The sequence below is a fragment of the Ornithorhynchus anatinus genome, chromosome 18 (genome assembly GCF_004115215.2).
Source record: "Ornithorhynchus anatinus isolate Pmale09 chromosome 18, mOrnAna1.pri.v4, whole genome shotgun sequence".
Taxonomy (NCBI): domain Eukaryota; kingdom Metazoa; phylum Chordata; class Mammalia; order Monotremata; family Ornithorhynchidae; genus Ornithorhynchus; species Ornithorhynchus anatinus.
The window spans coordinates 28,151,983-28,175,463 of record NC_041745.1 but is presented as its reverse complement, the minus strand read 5'-3'; the positions used below and the strand labels follow the sequence as shown (position 1 = coordinate 28,175,463).

Here is a 23,481-nt window from a genome sequence, read left to right as displayed (position 1 = left end):
TCATTTGGGTCTGGAAGGAAGGCCATCATCCTGCCTCCAGACCCTGTAGGAAAAAACCCACCTCAGGGACCTGGCCAGTTTACAGGGATTCCTGGGGGGAGATTATGTAACTTCCTGCAAAGTCTGTGTGAGTCTGTCCTGGAGTGATTGGATCCCATTTCCATTCAGGGAAGGTGGCAATATATCATTCAGTGAACCTTCACAGACTAGATTGTTGCCATTCCCAATTATCTGCTCTGCCTATCTCTTAAACTGGCAGACCTATATGGAACTTTGTCTGATCTGATTATCTTGCTTCTACCCCAGTGCCTTTTTCAGTGTTCGACATAGAAAAACTTGAAAAGCACCATAATTTTATTGATTATATCACTTTCCAAATCTCAAAGATAATGCTCTGCCCACAGTAAGTAGTGAATAGACTGGGTTGGTTGTAAGGAAAAGGGAAAGAGAGAAGGGAGTAAAATTATGATGTCTACCTGGCTTTGTGAAAATCACAGGATTTTTGTGTCTTTCTAGAAATCTAGTTATTAAATGATAATATTCTCTTTCACCAACAAAGGGAGCCAGACTTCACCCAATGCTGAATTTGCAGTCTTTTTTGATTGAGGACAAAGTGGTAGGAGCTATACATGTTCCGGGCCAGTGGAAACCAACCAGGAGGTCTACAGCTTTAAGCTCTGATGTTTTGCACTCACACCCCAGCTGCTTTGCATTTTCACTCTCCAAACCCTGGACTCTGCTACTCAGAGCTGGTATAAAGGCGGCTGTTGCTGGGGATGGGACTGCTCAGCTTCGATCAGGTCAGGCATATCGAGATGGTGACCCCGTCCCAGCTCCTCGGGCTTCTGCTCCTCTGGATCCCGGGTAGGTAACGTCTTTAGGGAAAAATGGGGAAGTGAATTCTCATTCACAGCCTACTGGAAACTGAAGCTTTTCCTGTGATATTCACAAACCTGTTGTTTGTTTGCAGTTCCCTTTCACTCATTATCTCAGCTTATGTGGGGTTGGATATACAACACTGTTACTATTTTACTCGTTTAACCTTACTTACAAAATCAAGTCTATATTTGCTTGCTTTCATTTCAGAGTCGAGAGGGCAGATTGTACTGACCCAAACTCCGGAATCTTTGGCCAAGGCTCCAGGAGAGTCAGCCACCATCAAATGTAAAGCCAGTTCCAGTGTTAGTAGTTATCTGCACTGGTACCAGCAGAAACCTGGACAAGCCCCTAAGCTGATCATTAAGCAGGTCACCACCCTGATGCCTGGGATCCCGGCCCGGTTCAGTGGCAGTGGTTCTGGGACAGATTTCACTCTCAGCATCAATAGTGTGGAAGCTGGTGATGCTGCAGACTATTACTGTCAGCAGAGTAACAGCTGGCCTCACACAGTACTCCATCCCCATACAAAAACCTCCCCAGGCAGTTCAGTCACTTCAGCTCAAATGAACAGCTGTTTCCTGCTAAGTCTCAGTTGCAGAACAGGGTCAGCTTGGTTCAAGGCTTTCTCTGTGATCGGTATTCCTGTGTCCCTTGTTCCCTGCCCCTCAGACCTCCCACCATTTCCCCTCTTTGCCTAAATGTGCCTCATGTAATAGTCACCCATTTCCTTGTCATGGCAGTGACTCAGCTGGGTGTCAATCATTCTAATGGAAAAGGGTCTTCCCCAGCCAGCAGTGTCCACAGCCTTTATTCTATGTTCCACAATCAATGGTATTTTGAGTGCTTGCTATATGCAAAGCACTGTACTAAGCACTTGGGAGAGTACACTACAACAGAATTAGAAGACACTTTCCTCCATTTATCTCCAATCGCCTCTTTCTGGTAAATGAAATGCTCTCATCTCTGCCCTGATCCTCACTGACCTTTTGGTAGCTTTGCTGCCATTGACGAAGATCTCCCTGCAAGTGCTTTCTGGCCTTTATTTCACTTATGATCCTTTCCTTAATATTTAGAAATAGTTATTTTAAGTGTACTTACTATTTTAGTGGAGGTAACATAATAAAAAAAATAAAAAACTCCTCATCCAGTGTCTTTATCCATCCTTTGCCTCTTTTGTGAGCTCTTCTTAATTCACCATTTTGCTGTGCTATCTCATGATGCTCTGTTTGGGCTCCTCCATTCACCTTGGTCTCCACTCACTCTCTCAAAGACTTCACCTGGCCACATGCTTTCAGCTGCTAAAGATGACTCCCAAATCTCCAGCCCCATCACCTGACCTGCTATAGCATCTTATATCTTCTCCTGCCTTTGGGGAAGCTGTTTGATGAGGTCTCTACTGAACCACAAAGGAGGGGTAATTAACTCATTGGCAGCTGTATCATTCATTTCTAAGTTCTTTGCATAGTTTAATAAACTTCTTTAGTTGACTGTGCAGGGATCTCTTTTCTACCTTGAAAATTTAAGTTTGTGCAGAGCAACTTGCAAGAACCATTCATTTTTGATCACGTAATCTTAGTTCAGGGAGGACAGATCAATGAGGGAATTTCTTACCTATAGCATTCAGAAGGAAGGCTTGAGCGGCCAGATATATGAGTAAAAATATCCAGTGCTGCAGATGGTAAGCCTAGAGTGCTTGTATCATGGGGATGGTGTTCCTCTCCACCCAAACGGCTATCTTACTGCTACAGGCTCTTGTAATATCCCGGCTAGATTACTGTGTCAGCCTACTCTCTGATCTCCCTTCCTCCTCTCTCTCCCAGCTCCAGTCTATTCTTCACTCTGCTGCCCAGCTCATCTTCCTGCAGAAACGCTCTGGGCATGTCACTCCCCTTCTTAAGAATCTCCAGTGGTTGCCTATCAACCTCCGCACAAAACAAAAACTTCTCACTCTAGGCTTCAAGGCTCTCCATCACCTTGCCCCTTCCTAACTCTCCTCCCTTCTCTCTACTGCCCACTCCGCTCCTCTGCCGCCCATCTCCTCACCGTCCCGTTCTCGCCTATCCCACCGCCAACCCCTGGGCCACGTCCTCCCGCAGTCCTGGAACGCTTTCCCTCCTCACCTCCGCCAAACTAATTCTCTTCCCCTCTTCAAAACCCTACTTAAAACTCACCTCCTCCAAGAGGCCTTCCCAGACTGAGCTCCCCTTCTCCCTCTACTCCCTCTACCCCACCTTCACCTCTCAGCAGCTAAACCCTCTTCTCCCCCCTTTCCCTCTGCTCCTCCCCCTCTTCCGTCCCATCCCCTCAGCACTGTACTCATCCGCTCAACTGTATATCTTCATTACCCTATTTATTTTGTTAATGAGATGTACATCACCTTGATTCTGTTTATTTGCTATTGTTTTAATGATATGTTCTTCCCCTTGATTCTATTTATTGCCATTGTTCTTGTCTGTCTGTCCCCCCCCCCCCCCCCCCCCCCCCCCCGATTAGACTGTAAGCCCATCAGAGGGCAGGGACTGTTTCTATCTGTTGCCAATTTGTACATTCCAAGTGCTTAGTACAGTGCTCTGCACATAGTAAGTGCTCAATAAATACTATTGAATGAATGAATGTTGGGAGAATCCCTGATTACAGCCAACCATTAATATGTGCAATTGGGAGGTAATTTCTGCACTAACATCTGTTGCCAAATTGTATTTTCCAAGTGCTTAGTACAGTGTTCTGCACACAGTAAGCACTCAAATATGATTGAATTAATATACCCCAGGGTCTGTAAACCTTCTAGTGGACCTTACATCCAATCACCTCAAGTAAGTCATCTCTCCCCCTGCCCACTTGTCTCCTTGACCAGTTTCCTGGTAGCTTTCCCCTAATCCAAGCGGTTTTCTCCCCATTTCTGTAACCCAAATTTAGCCCTTCTTTCCCCCACACCTCCCACATCCTCCAGAGTTGCTTTCTACTTTGCAGCAGTCACACAGACACACAGTGCCTCAGCTCAAGCGGAGCTTGCCTCCACAGCTGATGCTGCGATTAAGGAGGGAGGAGAGGTGGGCCCTAGTTCAGGGTATGCGGGAGGGAAGGCAAATGTTACTTGGGCCCTGTCTGGAACCCTGGGTCTTGGCCCCACCACCTTACCTCAGATAGGGAGGTGCCCCCTCCACCCTCCTCTTGGACAGGTCTCTGATGACTTCAACTTTCTCCTGGTGATCACACTCCTGGGTTCCAACGTCTTTTCAACTGCCCCAATTAGGGCTCCACATATGCTGCTTTAGCTGCTCCCGGTTCAGCCCCCGGAAGCTCCAGTGCTTCTCTCCCTCTCCCAACCCCTTCTACCCCCTCTAGACTGTAAGCTCTTTGTGTCTGCTTGTTGTTATATTCTACTCTCTCAAGTGCTTAGTACAGTGCTCTGCACATAGTAAGTGCTAAATGAATAGGATTGACTAAGAGCACATAGTAAGAGCTAAACAAGTACCAAAAGTACTTTTTCTCTGGAGCAACAATGCCAGAATTTCCACAATGAGAGGTTAAGCCACTCGGCTACAGACAGCAATGTCAATTGCTTCTGGAATTCAGTTTCAGAAGACCAAGTGAGAAAGAAAGATGGATGGCATGCTCCAGCTGAGATCCTGGTCATATTCTCCTGCCTGTCTCCCAAACCCCAAACTATATCCACGCTCCCTTATTACTCCATCAATTGCTCCTGTACTTATTGGCAGAACTACGAACCATTAGCCCCTTGCCCTAATTATTCAATTATGATTTACCTCTCCACCACCAGAGGGAAACACAGTTATGTAGGAAACTGATATTGCAGCCTTTTCTGATTGGAGACAAGCTGTCAGCAGCAGTCCAAAAGCTCAATCAAGCGTATTTACTGAGTGTTTACTGTGTGCAGAGCACTGTACTAAGTGGTAGGGAGAGTAAAATATAACAGAGTTGGTATACATGTTCCGTGCTAACAACTAGAAGCAGCATGGCCTCGTGACAAGAGTAGAGGCCTGGAGTCAGAAGACCTGGGTTCTAACCCAGTTCTACCAGTACCTTCCTGTTTGACCTTGGGCGCATCACTTAACTTCTCTATACCTCAATTTCCTCACCTGTAAAATGGGGATTCAATACCTGTCCTCTCTCCTACTTAGACTGTGAGCCCCATATGGGACAGGGACTGCATCTAACTTGATAAACATGTATCTATCCTAGTGCTTAGAATACCGCTTGGCACATAGTAAGCACTTTTATTTATTTTGTGGTATTTGTTAAGCTCTATGTGCCAGGCACTGTCAGTCAGTCAGTCAGTCCCCTCCCAGAATATTCCAAACAAACCTGGAGGAACCAACTTGTATCCTGGCTATCAGAGGAGGAAATAGGTAAGCCTTTCTTCCCTTCCTCCTCCCTATTGTTGAAACATAACCAGCACTATCACCACATCTGCTCTGAACCTTCCTGATGCTTTCCCTAAGGTGGGACAAAATGCAGAAAATGGTGAATGGACTGTCAGAACATATTACTCAATGCCCTCCCTGCTCAATCCATGGCTGCATCTGAATGGGCCACTATCCAGGCTTTCTATTGGCCATTCCCCACCATGACATTACAGTTCCTTAGCAGTTATGGCCAGAGGCCTCAGATACACTTCTAGCAAACTCCCCACTCCCTCTCTAGTGTCCTTGGCCCAGGCAGGAAGCTCCAAGTCTTTGGAAAGGGACAACCTAAATTTTGTCTCTTCTTCTGAGCCAGACAGAGGAGTCTTCTCATACCTGGGGGATGAGAAATGTACAAATGCTATCTAAATGTCTAATTCAGAGAGAGAGAGAGAGAGAGAGAGAGATGATAGAGGAGATAAAGATGAGGTTGGACACAGACCCTGTCTCATATGGGGCTCACAGTCTAAGTAGGAGAGGGTACAGGTATTGAAACCCCATTTTAATAGCACTATTACTACTAATAATAAAGATAAATTAGAGGTTGGTGGGAGTCATGGTGACAGATTGAGAGTGAGGATGGCTGAAAGAAATTTGGTTTTGAGAAGGAGTTGAGAGTGTGCAGGGGCCTTAAAGAGGAATCATCATAACCCTTCATGCACGGACCCCTTCTGTGGCTTAGAGCTACAGGCGCAGATTAGTTGGCCGAAATCAACTCGTCATTTAAATGTTGACACCACCACGTGACTGGCTGTTTTGCATCCTTTCTCCCTGGAGACCTACTCTGCCACAAGACGGTTATAAAAAAGCCACATCTCAGGGATAGAGACCGGTCAGCCTAGGCCAGGTCAGACGGATCGAGATGGTGTCTCCATCCCAGCTCTTTGGGCTCCTGATGCTCTGGGTCTCAGGTGAGAGAAGATTCAGAATTGGACAAAGAATCCACTGAGGAAATCACTTTTTAGATGCAGCTGACTGTGAATTTCATGAAATTCAGGCCAAATATGTTGTGAAATGGACAGGATCATGGATGTTCACTCCATCTTTGGAATGACACTGTGTCAGGAAATTAAATAGAAATTATTCAAAGTTAAAGGCACAGTTCTATATTCTTCCCTCATACAGAGATTGTGAGCCTCATGTGATATTGGGACTGCCTCCAAACTAATAACTTTGCATCTACCCCACTGCTTAGAACAGTGCTTGGCACATAGTAAGCGCTTACCAAATACCATAAGTACTATTAATTATTATTATTCATTTACCTCTCCCTTTTTCTTCTAGGTTCCAGTGGGCAGACAGTGCTGACTCAGTCTCCAGTCTTTCTAGCCACGTCTCCAGGTCAGAAGGTCACCTTGGAATGCCAAGCCAGTAAGACTATTACCCACAGTGATGGGATCAACTACTTACACTGGTACCAGCAGAAACCCGGACAGTCTCCCAAGCTGCTCATCTACAAAGCCTCCACCCGGCATACCGGGGTCCCGGCCCGGTTCAGCGGCAGCGGGTCTGGGAAGGATTTCACTCTTACAATCAGTGGTGTGGAAGCTGACGATGATGCAGACTATTACTGTCTATTTTGGCCTGGTACACAGTGCTCCGTCCCCATACAAAAACCTCCCCCGGCTAGCTGATCAGTGGCACTTGGCTGCCCCAGTTGCTCTCCCTCTTCCTGCAGCTGCTGTGGGGCTGCTCAGAGGCAGCATCTTTTGCTCTGTGGTGTTGAAGGGTTTGAAGGCTTGTGGGGAAATGGCTGGGCTGAGAGCTCTGGAGACTGACCCTTTCTGCTCTTCTCCAGCGCCAGAGTAGCTCAGACAGGGACAGCCCTGCCTTGGAGAGACCAGCTCCAGGTGCCATCCATGCTAGCACTGGACACGCAAAATCCCTAAAAGCACTTTTCCAGATGAGAATTCTATTTTCCCCAAATATTTTCAGGGTGAAGCAAACATTAAGGATCCCCCTACCTTTACCTTTGATTGTTACTGTGCCAAAGGGACAGACTTTGGAACATTGTTCAATTCCCAACTAGGCCAATCCACAAGGTCCCTGAACTTAGCATGTCCACCTGATTGGCTATCATTATTATTATTATATTTGTTAAACACTTACAAAATCTCAAGCACTGTTCTAAGTTCTGGGGTAGACACAAATTAATCAGATGGGGCACAGTCTCTGTCCCACATGGTGCTCAAAGACTAAGGAGGAGGAAAAATGGTATTTCTTCCACATTTTACAGTTGAGGAACCTGAGACACAGAGAAGTTAAGTGACTTCCCCAAAAAGCAAGCGGGGAGCTAGGATTAGGACTCAGGTCCTCTAACTCCCAGGCTGATGTTCTTTGCCCTAGGTCATTTCCTGTTCACGCAGTGAAACTCAGGTCTCTATCAAATCTCCTCTCTGTTTCCCCATAGCCTATGACCCTGTGGGGAACACTGTGTTCCAAGTCCAAGGATTAAAGGATCAGGGCTTGACCAAGTTCTCCAGTCCTCACCCTAATGGAAGGGGACAATTATGACATAGCAGTTGCTCTAGTATATTTGGTTATCTCCTCCCAGTGCCCCCAACACTGGTTTCCCTCTGTGAAGACACACATTTTCTACTATGGCTAGAGTCTACATATTTTCTATAGCTTCTATATACGTTGCTTTTGATTGTGCACACTTAAATAGTGCATTGTTGTCATCACCCTGCTGTCTCAACTAAAGAGTTGGGATCATTCTCTTTAGTAATTACTTCCTCCTGTAATTTCTTCCAGCTTCAACACAGTGGGCAGTCAGTTCAGTCTGCTCAGTGTTGCACGACTGAATTGTGAACCCAGGCAGGACCAGCATGTCTTGCTCACAGCCCCAACCTGAGACTGCCAGTTGGTTGGACAGACTGGGTAGGCAGAGCGAGGCCAAGCTTGGCTCCTTCTGATGGCATTTGGAGACTACTGAAGTCCCAGAGGAGGGATTTGGTGTCAGGTCTGTGGGTCAGGGTCCAGTTACAGCAGATGCTCCAGGCTGCCGGGGTCGCAGACCGTGAATCATAACCAAAGAGGAAGATATAACAGCTATTAAATCCTCATTGTGCAGAGGAGAAAAACGAAAGTCAGAGAGTGTGATATATCCAAGATCACACAGCTGGTCCATGAGCAGAGTCAAGACTGCAATCTGGGTATCATGACTCTCAAGTTCCACGCTCTTATCACTAAATCCTATTGCTTTCCACTTTACCATGCTCTTGTTACAACACAATGCATCTCTCTTTTTCCTTCTACCTGTAAATATTCCAGTGTCTGCTTGTCTCCTTTGTTACAATGTCAACTCTTTGTGAACAGGGAACATAGGTTTAGCTTCTGTTGAACTTTCCTGAACATTTAACATAGCATATTGTACTCAGTAGTCACTCAATGAACACTACTACTATTCTGAGTACTTCATTTGCTCCCTAATTAAAACTATTAGCTCACTCTGCCAAGTGCTCTGAACATGGCAGGCACTCAATAAATACTATCAGTTGACTGAAAGGAAAAGGAGCTGAAAGAGAGAGGAAGAGGGAATATAGTGTGGTGACTTGGCTTCATGCCAAAGAAGCAAACAGGGTGAGAGAAGCAGCGTGGCTTGGGTGGAAAGATCCCGGGCTTGGGAGTCAGGGGTTGTGGGTTCTAATACTGGCTCCGCCACTTGTCAGCTATGTGACTTTAGGTAAGTCACTTCACTTCTCGGTGCCTCAGTTCCCTCATCTGGAAAATGGGGATGAAGACGGTGAGCCCCACGTGGGACAACCTGATTACCTTGTGTCTTCCCCAGTGCTTAGAACAGTGCTTGGCACATAGTAAGCACTTAACAATACCATTATTATTTAAGTATTATCTTCCCTCTGAGGGGAACACAGGCTGTATGTATTGGAAGGAGATAATTAAGAAGTCTATTTGGCATAAAACCAATATATCCTTCTCTTTAAATACTCACTTACCTCTACGGAGAACACAGGCCATGAAGAGCTGAAGGAGAGAATTACACTGGATATTTGGCATGAAGCTGAGATACCCTTTTAAGTACTCTCTTCCCTCTAGGGAAAAAAAAGGCCATGAAGACTGGAAGGAGAAAATTACACGAGACAACTGGTATGAAGGCAATTGCCTTTAAATAGTCTCTGAACTCTACGAGGAACACAGGCTGGGAAAATCTGAAGGAGAGAATTAAACAGGGTATTTGGCATAAAACCAATATATCCTTTCCTTTAAATACCCTCCTCTCTGAAAGTAACATGGCCATGAAGACCTGAAAGAGAGAATTAAATGAGATATTTGGCATCAAGTTTTCTTTCTTAAATTTTTCCTGCACTCTAAAGAATAAAGGCCATAGACACCTGAAAGAGAGAATTAGGTTGGATTTTTGTCACGTAGCCAATATACCTTTTTCTTTAAATACTCTTTTTCCTCTAAGGGAAACACAAGCTATGAACACGTGAAGGGGAGAATTAAACTGGATATTTGGCATGAAGCCAATCTCTCTTTTCTTTAAGTACTCTCTTCCCTCTAAGGAGAACAAAGGCCATGGAGATCTGAAGGAGAGAAATAAACAATACAACTGGTATGAAGCCAATCTCCTTTCCTGTAGATATTCTTTGCACTCTAGGGGAACACAGGCTATGATGATCTGAAGGGGAGAATTTAACAGGGTTTTAGGCATAAAGTCAGTATATCCTTTTTATAAAAATATACTCTGCTCAAAGGGAAACATGGCTATGAGGACCAGAAAGAGAAATGAACAAGATATTTGGCATAAAGTTTTCTTCCTTAAATATTCCTTGCAAACTAGGGAACACAGGTCATAAAGACCTGAGAGAATTAAATTGGATATTTGGCATGAAGCCAATATACCCTTTTCTTTAACCACTCTTTTCCTTCTAATGAGAACACAGGCCACAAAGACCTGAAGGAGAGAATTAAACTGGATATTTGACATGAAGCTGATATATCCGTTTCTTTAAGTACTCTCTTCCCTCTAAGGAGAACACAGGCCATTAAGACCTGAAGGAGACAAATAAACTATATACATGGTATGAAACCAATCTCTTTTTCAGTAAATATTCTCTATACTCTAAGGGGAATATAGGCTGTGAAGATCTGAAGGAGAGAAATAAACAGGGAATTTGCCATAAAGCTAATATATCCTTTTATTAAAATATAGTCCTCTCAAAGAGAAACAAGGCTATGAGGACCAGAAAAAAGAAATTAAGATATTTGGCATGAAGTTTTCTTCATTAAATATTCCCCATGCTCTCAGGAACAAAGTAATAAAGACCTGAAGGAGACAATTAAATTAGATATTTGGCATTAAGCCAATATATCCTTTTCTTTAAACACTCTCTTCCTTCTAAGGGTAACACAAGCTATGAACATGTGAAGGAGAGAATTAAACTGGGTATGTGGCGTGAAGCCAATATACCCTTTGCTTTAAACACTCTCTTCCCTCAAAAGAGAACACAGGTCTTAAAGACATGAAAGAGAGAATGAAATTGGATATTGGGCATGAAGCTGCTTTATCCTTTTCTCTAAATACTATCCTCCCTCAGGCAAACACAAGGCTATGAAGACCTGAAGGAAACTAACACTGTAACTGGTATGAAGCCATTGTCCTGTTTTTTAAATATTCTCTACACTCTAAGAGGAACACAGGCCATGAAGATCTGAAGGAGAAAACTAAACAGGGAACTTTCCATAAGACAAATACATCATTTAAAAAAAAATATATACTACTCTCAAAGGGAAATGTGGCCATGAGAAACTGAAAAAGAGAATTAAATGAGATGTTTCTCATGATGTTTCCTTCCTTAAATATTCCCTGTATTCTAAGGACACAGACAGTGAACACCTGAGAGAATTAAACTGGACATTTGGCATAAAACCAATATACCCATTCCTTAAAATCTCTCTTCCCACTGTAGGGAACACAGGCCATGAGGACATGAAAATGAGATTTAAACCTATTTGACATGATGCTGATATATCCTTTTATTGAAGTACTCTCTTTCCTCTAAGGAGAACACAGGCCAGGAAAACCTGAAGGAGAGAATTAAATTGTATTTTTGGCATGAAGCCGATATACTTTTTCTTTACATACTCTGTTCCCTCGAAGGAGAACATAGGCCATGAAGACCTAAAGGAGAGTCTCCTCTATTATCTGCACTCCAGGGTAACACAGGCCATGAAATGCTGAAGGAGGGTATTTGTCATAAAGCCAATGTATCCTTTTTAAAATAATACACTCTTCTCAAAGGGAAACATGATCATAAATACCAGAAAGAGGGAATTAAAAGAGATAGATGGCATGAAGCTTTCTTCCTTCAATATTCCCTGCACTCTAAGCAACACAGTTCACACAGTCCTGAAAGAGAGAATTGGACATTTGGCATAAGCCGATATACCCTATTCTTCAATATTATCTTCCCTAAGGAAAACACAGGCCATGAAGACCTGAGAGAATTAAAGTGAATATTTGGTATGAAGCCAAAATACCCTTTTCTTCCAATATTCACTTCCCTCAAAGGAGAACAGAACAGATATGAAGGAGATCAGAGAATATTTAGGGAAGAAAAAAGATTGGCTTCATGCCAAATATCTGGATAAATACTCTCCTTCAGTTCTTCGTGGATATGTTTTCCTTAGAGAAGTACATTGAAAGTAAAGGAGATATTAACTAGATATTTGTCATAAAGCCAATATCTCCTTTTCTTTAAATATACTCCTCTAAGGAAAACATGTCCTTGAAGACTTGAAGGGGAGACTTTTTCCAGATATTTAGCATGAAGCCAATCTTTTCTTCTCCTTTAAATATTCTCTGCTCTCTAAAACAAACACAGGACATGAAGATCAGAATGACAGAATTAAACTGGGTATCTAGCATGAAGCCAATATACCCTTTTCTTTAAGTACTCTCCTCCCTCTAAGGGGAACAAAGGCCATGAAGACAAGGAGATAATTAAACTGGATATTTGGCATGAAGCCAATATCTCCTTTACTTTCAATGTACTCCTCTAAGGAAAACATATCCATGAAGAGCCAAAGAAGAGTATTTATCCAGATATTTGGCATGAAGCAAGTCTTTTTTCTTCCTGAAGTGTTCTCTGCTCTCTAAAGGTCATGAAGAGCTGAAGGACCTGCCTTCCCTCCTCATATCCTCCTCCGATTCCATCTCACTTTGGCTTACTTCTAAAAAAATTCAGTGTCTGTCTTTCTCCCTATCAGATTTTAAACTCCCAATCAAATTGGAGCATGGGTTCAGCTTCTGTTACACTTTCTTATTAACACTTTGTGTGTGCTAGATAGTTGCCCTGTAAATATCATTACTACTTCTGAGAGCTTAACAAATAGCATAATTACAATTACTCTGGCACACAGTTTAGAGCTTAAAATATTTCTCTGTGCATGGTAGTGAATAATATTACTCTTCTGAAAGGACAAGATATAAAAAGAGGGAGGACAATGAAATACAGTGTTCAGCTAACTTGGATGAAATTGGGTATTGTTTCTGTATCTCTAGATTGTAGGTAATTAAATAATTTTGCTGCTCATCATTAGAGGGGGGATGAAAACCCCCTTATGGGGACTGTCCTGGTTGGGACATGTTGTCAGGGTGGCTCATGATCTGGGCCAGTAGAGACCCGACAATTAGCGCTGCAGCTTTAAGCTCTGATCACACCCACACACCCATGCAACCCCCACCCCACCTCTTCTCCTGATGCTTTGCATTTACCCTCCCCAAACCACTGGCCCTGCTGTAAAGAATAGGTATAAATGAGATTGTTGCTGGGAAATGGATGGGTCAGCCTAGGGCAGGTCAGACAGATGGAGATGGTGTCCCTGTCTCAGCTCAGAGACATGGGCTCTATTCATTGGGTCATGCTGCTTCTCCTCATCATGATGATTATAATAACTATTAATTGAGATATTTCCTTATTCTCAGCTTCTTAGGCTCCTGCTTTCCTGGTTTAAGGTGAGAGAACCTAGTGAGATTGTTTATGGAAACAATCCTTTATTTTGGGGTGAAGTCAAATCAAATACAATCAGAAATGGTCACTCTGGTAAGACAATTCAATGGTTCATTCCATTATGCAGAAATGTAGTCAAATTTCCATTGAATTAAAAGTTTATCTTTCATTTCCAAATTTATCTGGCCTTGGACCACTTATGCTTAATCCAGTTCCAGTGTTCCTTTATGGACATCATGGCCTAGTGGATAGAGCATGGGCCTGGGAGTCAGAAGAAAATGGGTTCTAATCCCTGCTCTGCCACATGTCTGCTGTGTGACCTCGGGCAAGTCACTTAACTTCTCTGGGCCACAGTTACGTCACCTGTAAAGTGGATATTAAGCGTTTGAGCACCGTGACTCTGTCCAACCTGCTTAACTTGTCTCTACTCCAGGAAACAGTGCTTGGCACATAGTAAGTGCTTAACAAGTGCCAAAATCCTCATTTTTATTATTATTAACAACCTAAGTGGAAGAGTGAGGAGGTCTTTTCCCCCCATTTTGTAGTTGAGGAAACTCAAGTTCAGACAAGATAAGTGACTTGCCCAGGGTCAAATAGAGGGTCAGGGATCAGTGCTGGGATTAGAATTTGGGCATTCTGACTCCCAATCTTGTGCTCTTATCATTAGGGAATTCTGCCTCCCACTTTTCAGTCTTTTTATTAAACCTGTTGCATTTCACTTTTTCCCTGATCTTTTTCCTTCTCTGTAGTCTTGTATTTCCTGCTGCCTTCAGGACATATCTACTAGGATGTCCCACCGACACCTCAAACAACATGTCCAAAACAGAACCCCTCATCCTCCCACCAAAATCCTGTACTGCACTTGATTTTCCCATCACTCTAGGCAGCACCACCATCCTCCCTGTCCCACAAGCCCTCAACCTTGGCATTATCTTTGAATCATCTCTCTCATTCAATCTGCATATTCACTCGGTCACCAAATCCTGTCAGTTCAATCTGTACAATATCAATAAAATCTGTCTTTTCCTCTCCATCCAAACTGCTCTCATCATTAATCCAAGCAGCATTTATCCTATCCTGCCTCGATTCCTGTTTCAACCTCCTTGCTGCCCTCCCTGTCTCCTGTCTCTCCCCAAATTAATCTGTACTTCACGCTTCAGCCCAGATGATTTTTCTTCAAACCCATTTATTTCATGTTTCCCTACTCCTCAAGGACCTCTAGTGTTTGCCCATCCGCTTAGGCATCAAACAAACTTCTTTCCATTGACGTATAAGCACTCTATCAGTTTCCCCCTCCTACCTTGCCAACCTACTAAATGTACTTGGATCATGCCTATCTCATCACCAACGTTTCGCTCATGTCCTGTCTCTGGCCTGGAACTCCTTCCACCCACATATTGGACAGATCAACACTTCCCCTCTGTTCAAAGCCTAAATAAAGTCACATCTCCTCCAGGAAGTCTTCCCCAACTAAGTTCTCATATCCTCTTCAACCACTCCATTGCACTTGGATTTGCATACTTCATTTACCGCACCCTCAGCTCCACAGCACTTCCATACATATCTGTAATTTATCTGTCTCCCTCTCTAGACTTCAAGTTCCTTGTGGGCAGGGAATGTGTCTACCAATTCTGTTATACCGTACTCTCCCAAGCACTAAGAACAGTGTTCTGCATGCAGTAAGCACTCAATAAATATGATTGATTCTTAATTTCTTGTAAAGAAATACCTGTCTGCCTTTCTCCCTTATCAGATGGTAAACTCGTTGTTGAATGGGTGCATGGTGCATGGGTGCAGCTTCTGTTATACTTTCTTAATAACTTAAAGTGTGATATCCTTAGTGATTGCCCCATAAATACCATTACTACTTATGAGGGCTTAATTAATACCATAATTATAATTATCAGAGCACATGACAGAGTGCCTAATATGACATTTTATGCATTATAGCCATTTAAGAAATTATGAATTGACTGAAAGGAAAGAGGACAAGAAGAGGGAGGAGGAGGAGAGGATACCTTGTCTAGCTAACCTGGCTGAAGATTGGATACTGTTTGTCTCTATGTAGCAGATGATTCAGTGATGGTTTTGCTGCTCATCACTAGAGCGGGCTGAACTCCACCTGATACGGACTGCCCAGGTTGGGGCAGGCTGTCAGGCAATGCCCATGTTCTGGCCCAGTGGAGACCAGCCAACTAGAGCAGCAGCTTTAAGTTCCCAACTTCGACCCATACACAACCGGGCTACTTTGCATGTACACCCTCCAAACCCCGGGCCCAGCTGCTCGAAGTTGATATAAATGTGGCTGTTCCTTGGGACAGGAACCATCAGCCTCAAGCTCTTCAGGCAGAACGAGATGGTGTCCCCATTCCAGTTTCTCGGGCTCCTGCTTCTCTGGATCCCAGGTAAGAATTGTCATTAGATGAAATCGGGAAAGGGAGCCCTCCTTTATGGGTTTTGAGAATTTCTTAGTAATTGTTCTGTGAATGTATATTTGTATCTCCTGTGTAATTTCAGTAGTCTGTCTCTATTCAAATGCTTTTTCATACCCGCACTCTTTTTCAATCATTTCCTTATCATTTCTGGCACTTTGAAAAGGTTACAACTCTTCACCATTCATTTATTTCCCATTGCAGATGTCAGTGGAGAGAAAGTGCTGACTCAGACTCCAGAATTCCTGTCCAAGCCTCCAGGAGAGAAAGCCACCATCAACTGCAAAGCCAGTGAGAGCGTTAGTAACTACTTATACTGATACCAGCAGAAACCTGGACAAGCTCCTAAGCTGATCATTAAGCAGGCCACCACCCTGTTGCCTGGGGTCCCAACCCGGTTCAGTGGCAGCGGGTCTGGGACGGATTTCACTCTGACCATCAATGGTGTGGAAGCCGATGATGTTGCAGACTATTACTGTGGCCAGAGCTATACACCTCACACAGTGCTCCAGCCCAGTACAAAAATCTCCCCGGTTGGCTGATCGGTGACACTCGGCTCTCCCAGCTGGCCCCCTTCCCCCTGCAGCTGCTCTGAACTATCTACAACGCAGCACCACTTAGTAGAGTGCAGTGTTTAGCCCACAGTAAGTGCTCAGTGAATATGACCAATCAATTGACTGTCTGGTCTAGAGTGATGCTATAGGAAATTATTCCATGCAGCAAGGTTAGAATATTGACTGAAGAGGGGAGAGGCTGGAGGCAGAGAGGCCACCACCAAAGCTAAGCCCTCACTTCCTCTTCTCCCACACCCGTTTTGCCCTTGCACCTGGATTTGCACCCCATGTTTACCCCATCCTCAGCCCTTCAGCATTTCTGTACATATGCATAACAATTATATAAAATACCTATCTCCCCCTTTAGACTGTAAGCTCGTTGTGAGCAGGGAGCAGGTAGCAGGGTGTCTACCATTGTTTTGTATTCTTCCAAGAGCAAAAAAAAAGGAGTATTCTACACACAGTAAGTGCTCAATAAATAGGATTGACTGATCGACTCATGAAGCCAGTCTGATGTCTCAAGATGGCAGTCCACACCAAGCTCCTAGGGGACACAGACTCCTGATCCTGATGAAAGAAAGAATCGAAGATTAATTTGCACCAGAATAAATGGTTAAAAGACTCCCACAATTCCACTGGGGATCTTATTTTCTCTAATGAATTCTAAATTAGCAAAACTTGATTTGAATATTTGAAAGAAAATGTTTATTGCTTGGTTTCCTTGGCTCTTTCTGATCCTATGCAATCTATAAAAACATAGAAAAGAGTCTCTAACCCCAAAATACTAAGTCTTTGTCCCTGTTTTCTATTCCCTCAGAATCCAAGGAATGAACAGTCTTAATCCAGACTACTTTTTAATGGTATTCATTAAGCACATACTATGTGCCAGACACTGTACTAAGTGTTGGGGTAGATCAAGATAATCAGGTTGGACACAGTCCCTCACAGTCAATGGGGCTCACAATCTATGCATCTAGACAATCCTACAATAGGGGTTTAGCATCAGACTAGGCAGTGAAGAGGTTCAGTGGATTAGATAAGAGTAGAGTGTTAAATTTGTTAGAAAAGAGGTCATTGGTGACCTTGGAATTAGTGGTCTCGGAGTGAAGACAGAATTGATTGACTGACTGGAGCTGTGGTGGGGAGAATATCAAATGTCCAAAAGTCACAGATCATATTGCCCAGACAATGCAGGAGGGAGAGAGAGCTGGGGAAAAGAGGGCTTATTGGGGAAGGTCTCTTGGAGAAGATATAACATTAATAATTCTTTGAAGGTGGAAAGAGTGGTGATGTGGGGTATTTGGAGGGGGAGGGAATTCCAGGCTAAGGGGAAGACATGGAAAAGGGGTCTCTAGAATTCTAAGAAAAAGGAGTAACCTCTTCTATAGCGGCAGTGATCCAGGCTGAGAAAACAAGGCCAGTGGTTAGATATTAAGGAGCAGCCTGGTTCTCTTAGAAGGATCATTCAAGGTCTTTTAATCCCCAACCACGTAGCCCACCCCACCTCCTTCTTTGCATATCTACCGGCCCAGATGGGTCCTGCTGCTCAGAGTGGTTATAAACACTCCATTTCATTGACTTCAGCTGTCTGTCAGAGACAGAAGGTCAGACTGATCGAGATGGAGACGCTGACTCAGTTCCTCTGGCTCCTGATGCTCTAGATCACCGGTGAGAGAATTTGGGAAATACATTAAAAATCCTCAGATTCTAATGGAACCAATTCCCAGTCTCTTCATCTAGTAGTTAAATAACTAAGTGATCTTTTTCTGCTGAACATTAATAGCCTTCTGATTTATAAGGAAATGTGGATCTTCTAGATCTTGGAGAATCTCTTTTATCCTGATCACAGGATCTATTCACTTAACTGACATGCTTATTGTTTTTATCTTGCTTTTGTGATTTCAGGTTCTAAGGGAGACACTGCAGTCACTCAGACTCCAAAGTCCCTACCTGCATCTGCAGGAGGGAGAATCACCATCAATTGCAAAACCAGTGCTTCTGCTACCAGTAGTAATGGGAACAGGTTAAATTGGTACCAGCAGAAACCTGGTCACCACCCCCCCCCAAGCTTCTCATCTACAAAGCCTCCACCCTCGTCTCTGGGGTCCCGGCTTGGTTTAGTGGCAGTGGGTCTGGGACAGATTTCACTCTGCCCATCAACGGTGTGGAAGCTGATGATGCTGCAGACTACTGCTGTCAGCATACATATAATACCCCTCACACAATGCTCCAACCCCGTACAAAAGCCTTCTCCGGGTGGCTGAAAGTGATGCTTGGCTTTCCCAGCTGCTCCCCTACCCCCTGCAGTTGCTGTGGGGCTGCTCAGATGCAGTGTCTCGGACTGTGGAGATGAAGGGTTTGCAGGCTAATGGGGAAGGAAGGGGCCAGATAGGCAGCTCTGGGGACTGAAACCCTCTGCTACTCCCCCTCCCATGGAAAGTGCAGACATGATAACTACAACTTCCCCAGAGCTGTCCAGGAGGGACCATCCTGGTGAAGAAAGGGGCAGTTTAATGTCCAGGCTTACAATACCCTCCCCCATCCACTCCACACACTCAAACTCTTCTTTCTGCCCTTTCTGTCTAATGGATTCTGCACCCTGAACACCCTCCAATGCCAGGTGCACGTTATTTTCATCCCAAGTTACTGTCGGCGCTGCTACCTGGACAGAAGAACTAGGATCCTAATCAATCGATCAATTATTGAGTGCTTTCTGTCTGCAAATCACTGTACTAACTGCTTGGGAGAGTACAATATAACAGAGTTGTAAGACACATTCCCTGCCCAAACAAGCTTACAGGCAAGAGAGGGAAACAGATATTAGCATAAATAGACAATTACAGATATGTAACTAAGTGCTTTGGGGCCCTGGGAAGGGTGAATAAAGTGAGAAAATCTGGGTGACTTAGAAAGGAGTGGGAGAAAAGGAAATGAGGACCTAATCAGGGAAAATCTTTTGGACATGTGCCTATAATAATAATAATTATGGTATGTTAAGCACTTACTATGTGCCAAGCACTGGGGTAGATACAAAGTAATCAGGTTGTGCCAAGTGGGACTTATTTCACACGAGGTAACTGAGGCACAGAGAAGTGAAGAGGCTTGCCCAAGGTGACTCAGCAGACAAATAGCGGAGTTGGGATTAGAACCCATGTCCTCTGACTCCCAAGCCCATGCTTTTTCCACAAAGCCATGCTGCTTAGAGGTAGGGGGAGTAATTATCTGTGAGATGTGTAGAGGGAAGGTGTTCCTGGCCAAAAGCAGAACACTGACAAGAGGTCAGTGGCGAGATAGAGGAGATCCACTTTCACTGAAGAGGTTGGCATTAGAGGCACAAAGTTTGTGGGCTCAGTTGTAATAGGAAAGCAGTGAGGTGAGGTAGGAAAGAGCAAAGTGATTGAGTGCTTTAAAGCCGATGTTAAAGAATGTCTGTTGTGCTGGTATGGACAACCACTCTCTGGAGGTTCCTGAGGAGTGGGAAAACATGAACTGAATGTTTTTGTCGAAAAATGATCAGGGCAGCAGAGTGAAGTATGGATTTGAGTAAGGAGGCAGGGAGGTCAGCTGTCCCAGCGGCTCTCCCTCCCCACTCAGTCTGTGGAGATGAAGGGTGTGCATCCTTGAGGGGAATCCTCCACATCACAGGATAGCACCCTCAGACCTGCCCTGGAGGGACCAGCCATGGCAGGGAAGGGAAAGTTTAATGTTCAGGGTTCTGCCCTCTATCAAAGTGTATTTCTCAAGTGCTTACTATATGCCAGGCACTGTACTAAGCACTAGGGTAAACAAGAGCTAATCAGGTTGAACACAGTCCACGTTCCACATGAGGCTCACAGTCTTAATATCTCATTTGTCTTATGCTGTTGAGTCGTCTCTGACCCATAGCGATGCCATGGACACATCTGTCCCAGTATGCCCCACCTCCATCTGTAACTGTTCTAGTAGTGTATTGAAAGAGTTTCCTTAAGTAAAAATATGGAAGTGATTTACCATTGCCTTCTTCCACTCAGGAAACTTGAGTCTCCATCCTCAACTCTCTCCCGTGCCACTGTTGCCCAGCATAGGGAAGCCTTGACTTGTAGCTGATTGCCTTCCACTTGCTAGCCACTGCCCAAGCTAGGAATTAAATGGACATGCTTTTGCTCAGCTCTCCCTCCCATAGTCTAGACTGGTAAAGTACTGGAACTTCTCCAGTTGTGACTCAGAGAGAAATATCTTATTTTACAAATGAGGCAACTGAGACACAGAGAAGTTAAGTGAATTGTCCAAGGTTACACAGCAGACAAGCGGAGGAGCTTGGATTAGAATTCAAGTCCCTCTGACTCCCAGGTCCATGCACTATCCACTAGACCACATTGCTCTGTTCTAGTTTATCATATGTCTCACAACCTGGCCAGCAACTTTCCTAAGCAGTGCCTGGAGCTGTGAGGTTTTATGGGTTCTTGGGGATTATTCCACTGGGTAGGATAAGTACATACTGCCATTGCCCACATCCCTTTCCTCATTTCTTCATGTCCCTCTTTCTCATTGCTCTCCAGACAAGCTCTCGCCACATTTTCCCAGTTCCTTCTTACTTCTCTGGCTTCTTTGAACTTTTAGTCTGTTTCATTCACCTGAACTTCACCTTTCTCTCCTTTGTTAAGGGAAGACTGTCTTCATCACTTGGCTGGAGATGGGCTGTTTGAGACTGCCCATGTTCTGAACTGATGGAGCCCGACAAACCAGTTCTGCAATTTTGAGATCTGGCCAAACCCCCTCCCTGGGCTGCTTTGCATGTTGGCCCCCAGTCAGAGTCCTGCTGCCCAGACCTGCTATAAATGTGTCCTTTCACTGGGCACTGGAGCTGACAGCCTCAGGCAGGACAGAACACAGAGATGGCATCTCCAGCTCAACACCCCTGGCTTATGCTGCTCTGGATCCCAGGTGAAACTTTGGTTTGAAAATACACCTTCCCAGTGTAAGATATAAGTAAACCAATCTTGGCCATTTAAAAATGTATACACTGATGGACAATAGTGTCTAGAAAATGTAGTATTTAGAACCATTTTTATTTTTTCTCTAACTCAGACTTCAGTGGGGACACTGATTACTCAGACTCCAGAGTCCCTGGCCATGTCTCCAGGAGAGAAAGTCACCATCCGGGGAAAAGCCAGTCAGAGTGTTAACACCAGCTACTTCCAATGGACACCAACAGAAGCCAAGGCAGCCGCCTAAACTCCTGATCTACAGCACATCCAGCCTGGCCAGAGATCATACCTAATTTATCCTCCACTGTATTTTTCTAAAGCACTCAGTACAGAGCTCTGCTCTTAGATGATCAATAATTGAACAAATGAATGAAGCAATGCCTTCTTCCATGGGCCTCTGAACAGGGGAGGGAGAATGAAAAGCAGAAACGCCTTTATGTCTGGGGGACAGAGTCTGGGCCAGTGCAGCTGTAAGTTCTAGAACTTGAAGCATTCCCTTTCCCCAACCTGAAAGACTGGGGAAGATGAGAAGAAACCAACTGGCTTTCCTTCCTCATTCAGAATTGTTTTGATGACTGATCCAAAAGTCGTGATACCCATTTTATTCGTCCTTGTGATTTACCTGTATTCGGAAGCTCTGCCCCTCAGCAAACTCAGTCCAGTAATTGCACCCCACTGAGGAAACCTCATCCAGGGTCCTGGAATGCGGCTCTTCCCATCCTGCCCCAGGGAGAAGGACCTGTCAGTCTACCCTGACCTGGCATGATCGATACTATTTCTACAGAACCTAGAGAGGCCACAACACTACACGAAGTGTTTCAGGTAGAGGGGTTCACGGAAAAATGTTGTTAGGGTCTGAAGGTGTAGGATGGAAAAAGGACCCGAGGCCCAGACACAGGTCTTTTTTTAGTTGCATTAGCTATAACCCCAGTGGCATTGTTTAAGACCAAACAGAACCAGCACACTCCTGGGAAGACCAGGTGCAGAGTGACCCAACTTTAGGAATGTAGCTTTTATTTCACAAAGAGGTGGGTTAGACATCAAAGCAAGGACAAACCCAAGCATCTGGACTGTGCAGAAATACTAGACTTGGCTGGGAAGTGGCTTGACTTTACAAGGCAACGACGAACCAGTAGTCCTCTCCCACTATTGTTGGGCACTTGGGAGAGTACAGTACAACAAAGTCAGTAGACACAATCTCTGTTCACAGAGAGCTTACAGTCTGGAGAGGGAGACAGAAATTACCAATGACCTATTCCCACATACTTTCCACTATGGAAATGTTTGGGTTGTGAGTGGAGACATGTCTGACTGATAAAACAGACAGAAGGGAAAACGGACAACTATCTCTTGGTTCCTCTAAAAAATACCCTGCTGCCCTAATTAGAGGGAGCATTCAGGACTTTGATCTGATCCAGTGAAGATGTCTTGAGCTCACACTATACTGTTTATCTCCTTGTGGGTGGAGAATGTGTCTACCAGCTCTGTTTTATTGTACTCTCATTCAATCGTACTTATTGAGTGCTTAGTGCAAAGCACTGTACTAAGTGTTTGGAAAGCACAATATGACAACAAAGAGACAATCCCTACTCAACAATAGGGATCACAGTCTAGAAGAGGGAGGCAGGCAACGAACAAGTAGACAGGCATCAATAGCATCAATATAAATAGATCACTTAGTGCAACACTCTGCACACAGTAAGTACTCAAATACGATTGATGGATTAATTAGCTCCAATTCAAGTTTTAAAATAATAGTTAGGAAAATACAGTTTTCATATTAACCACGAGAGGGAGAGAGAGTTTACTTATTCTCAGTCTGCTGAGGCTGGGTAACAACTCCTTTTCAGTCAATGGAGAGAGACAAAAATCGATCTACAGTTTTAAGCTTCGTCCTAACCACGACCCTTGGCTGCTTTGCATGTTGCCTCTCTCAAACTTAGGGACTTGTTCCTCAGACATGCTATAATTATGTCCCCAAACAGGGAACTGGGACTAAGAGGACTCAGTCAGAAAAGAATAGGGAGATGGCACCTCCAGCTCAACTCCTCTGGCTCATGCTGCTCTGGATCCCCGGTAAGAACTTAGAGAACATGGACCTAACGTGAGATAGTTTAAACTTTTAGCCCTGATTTTGTATATTTCTTACTGGTTTGGTTCAAAAAACATTAAATTCTTTCAACTCTAAAATATCAATGACCCAGTCATGCTGGTTCTATATTATTTACATTGCTGGCCAATAATATTTA

The 23,481-nt window shown here is 44.2% G+C and overlaps 1 gene segment (V, D, J or C); it reads left to right on the top strand.

Moving 5' to 3' along the window:
* The first annotated feature begins 769 nt into the window (after positions 1–769).
* Positions 770–23,481, top strand: part of LOC103171165 — a 45,723-nt gene continuing 23,011 nt past the window's right edge. Inside the window, 2 exon segments of the V gene segment in view lie at positions 770–864; positions 1,087–1,382. Coding sequence covers positions 777–864; positions 1,087–1,382 — 384 coding nt within the window.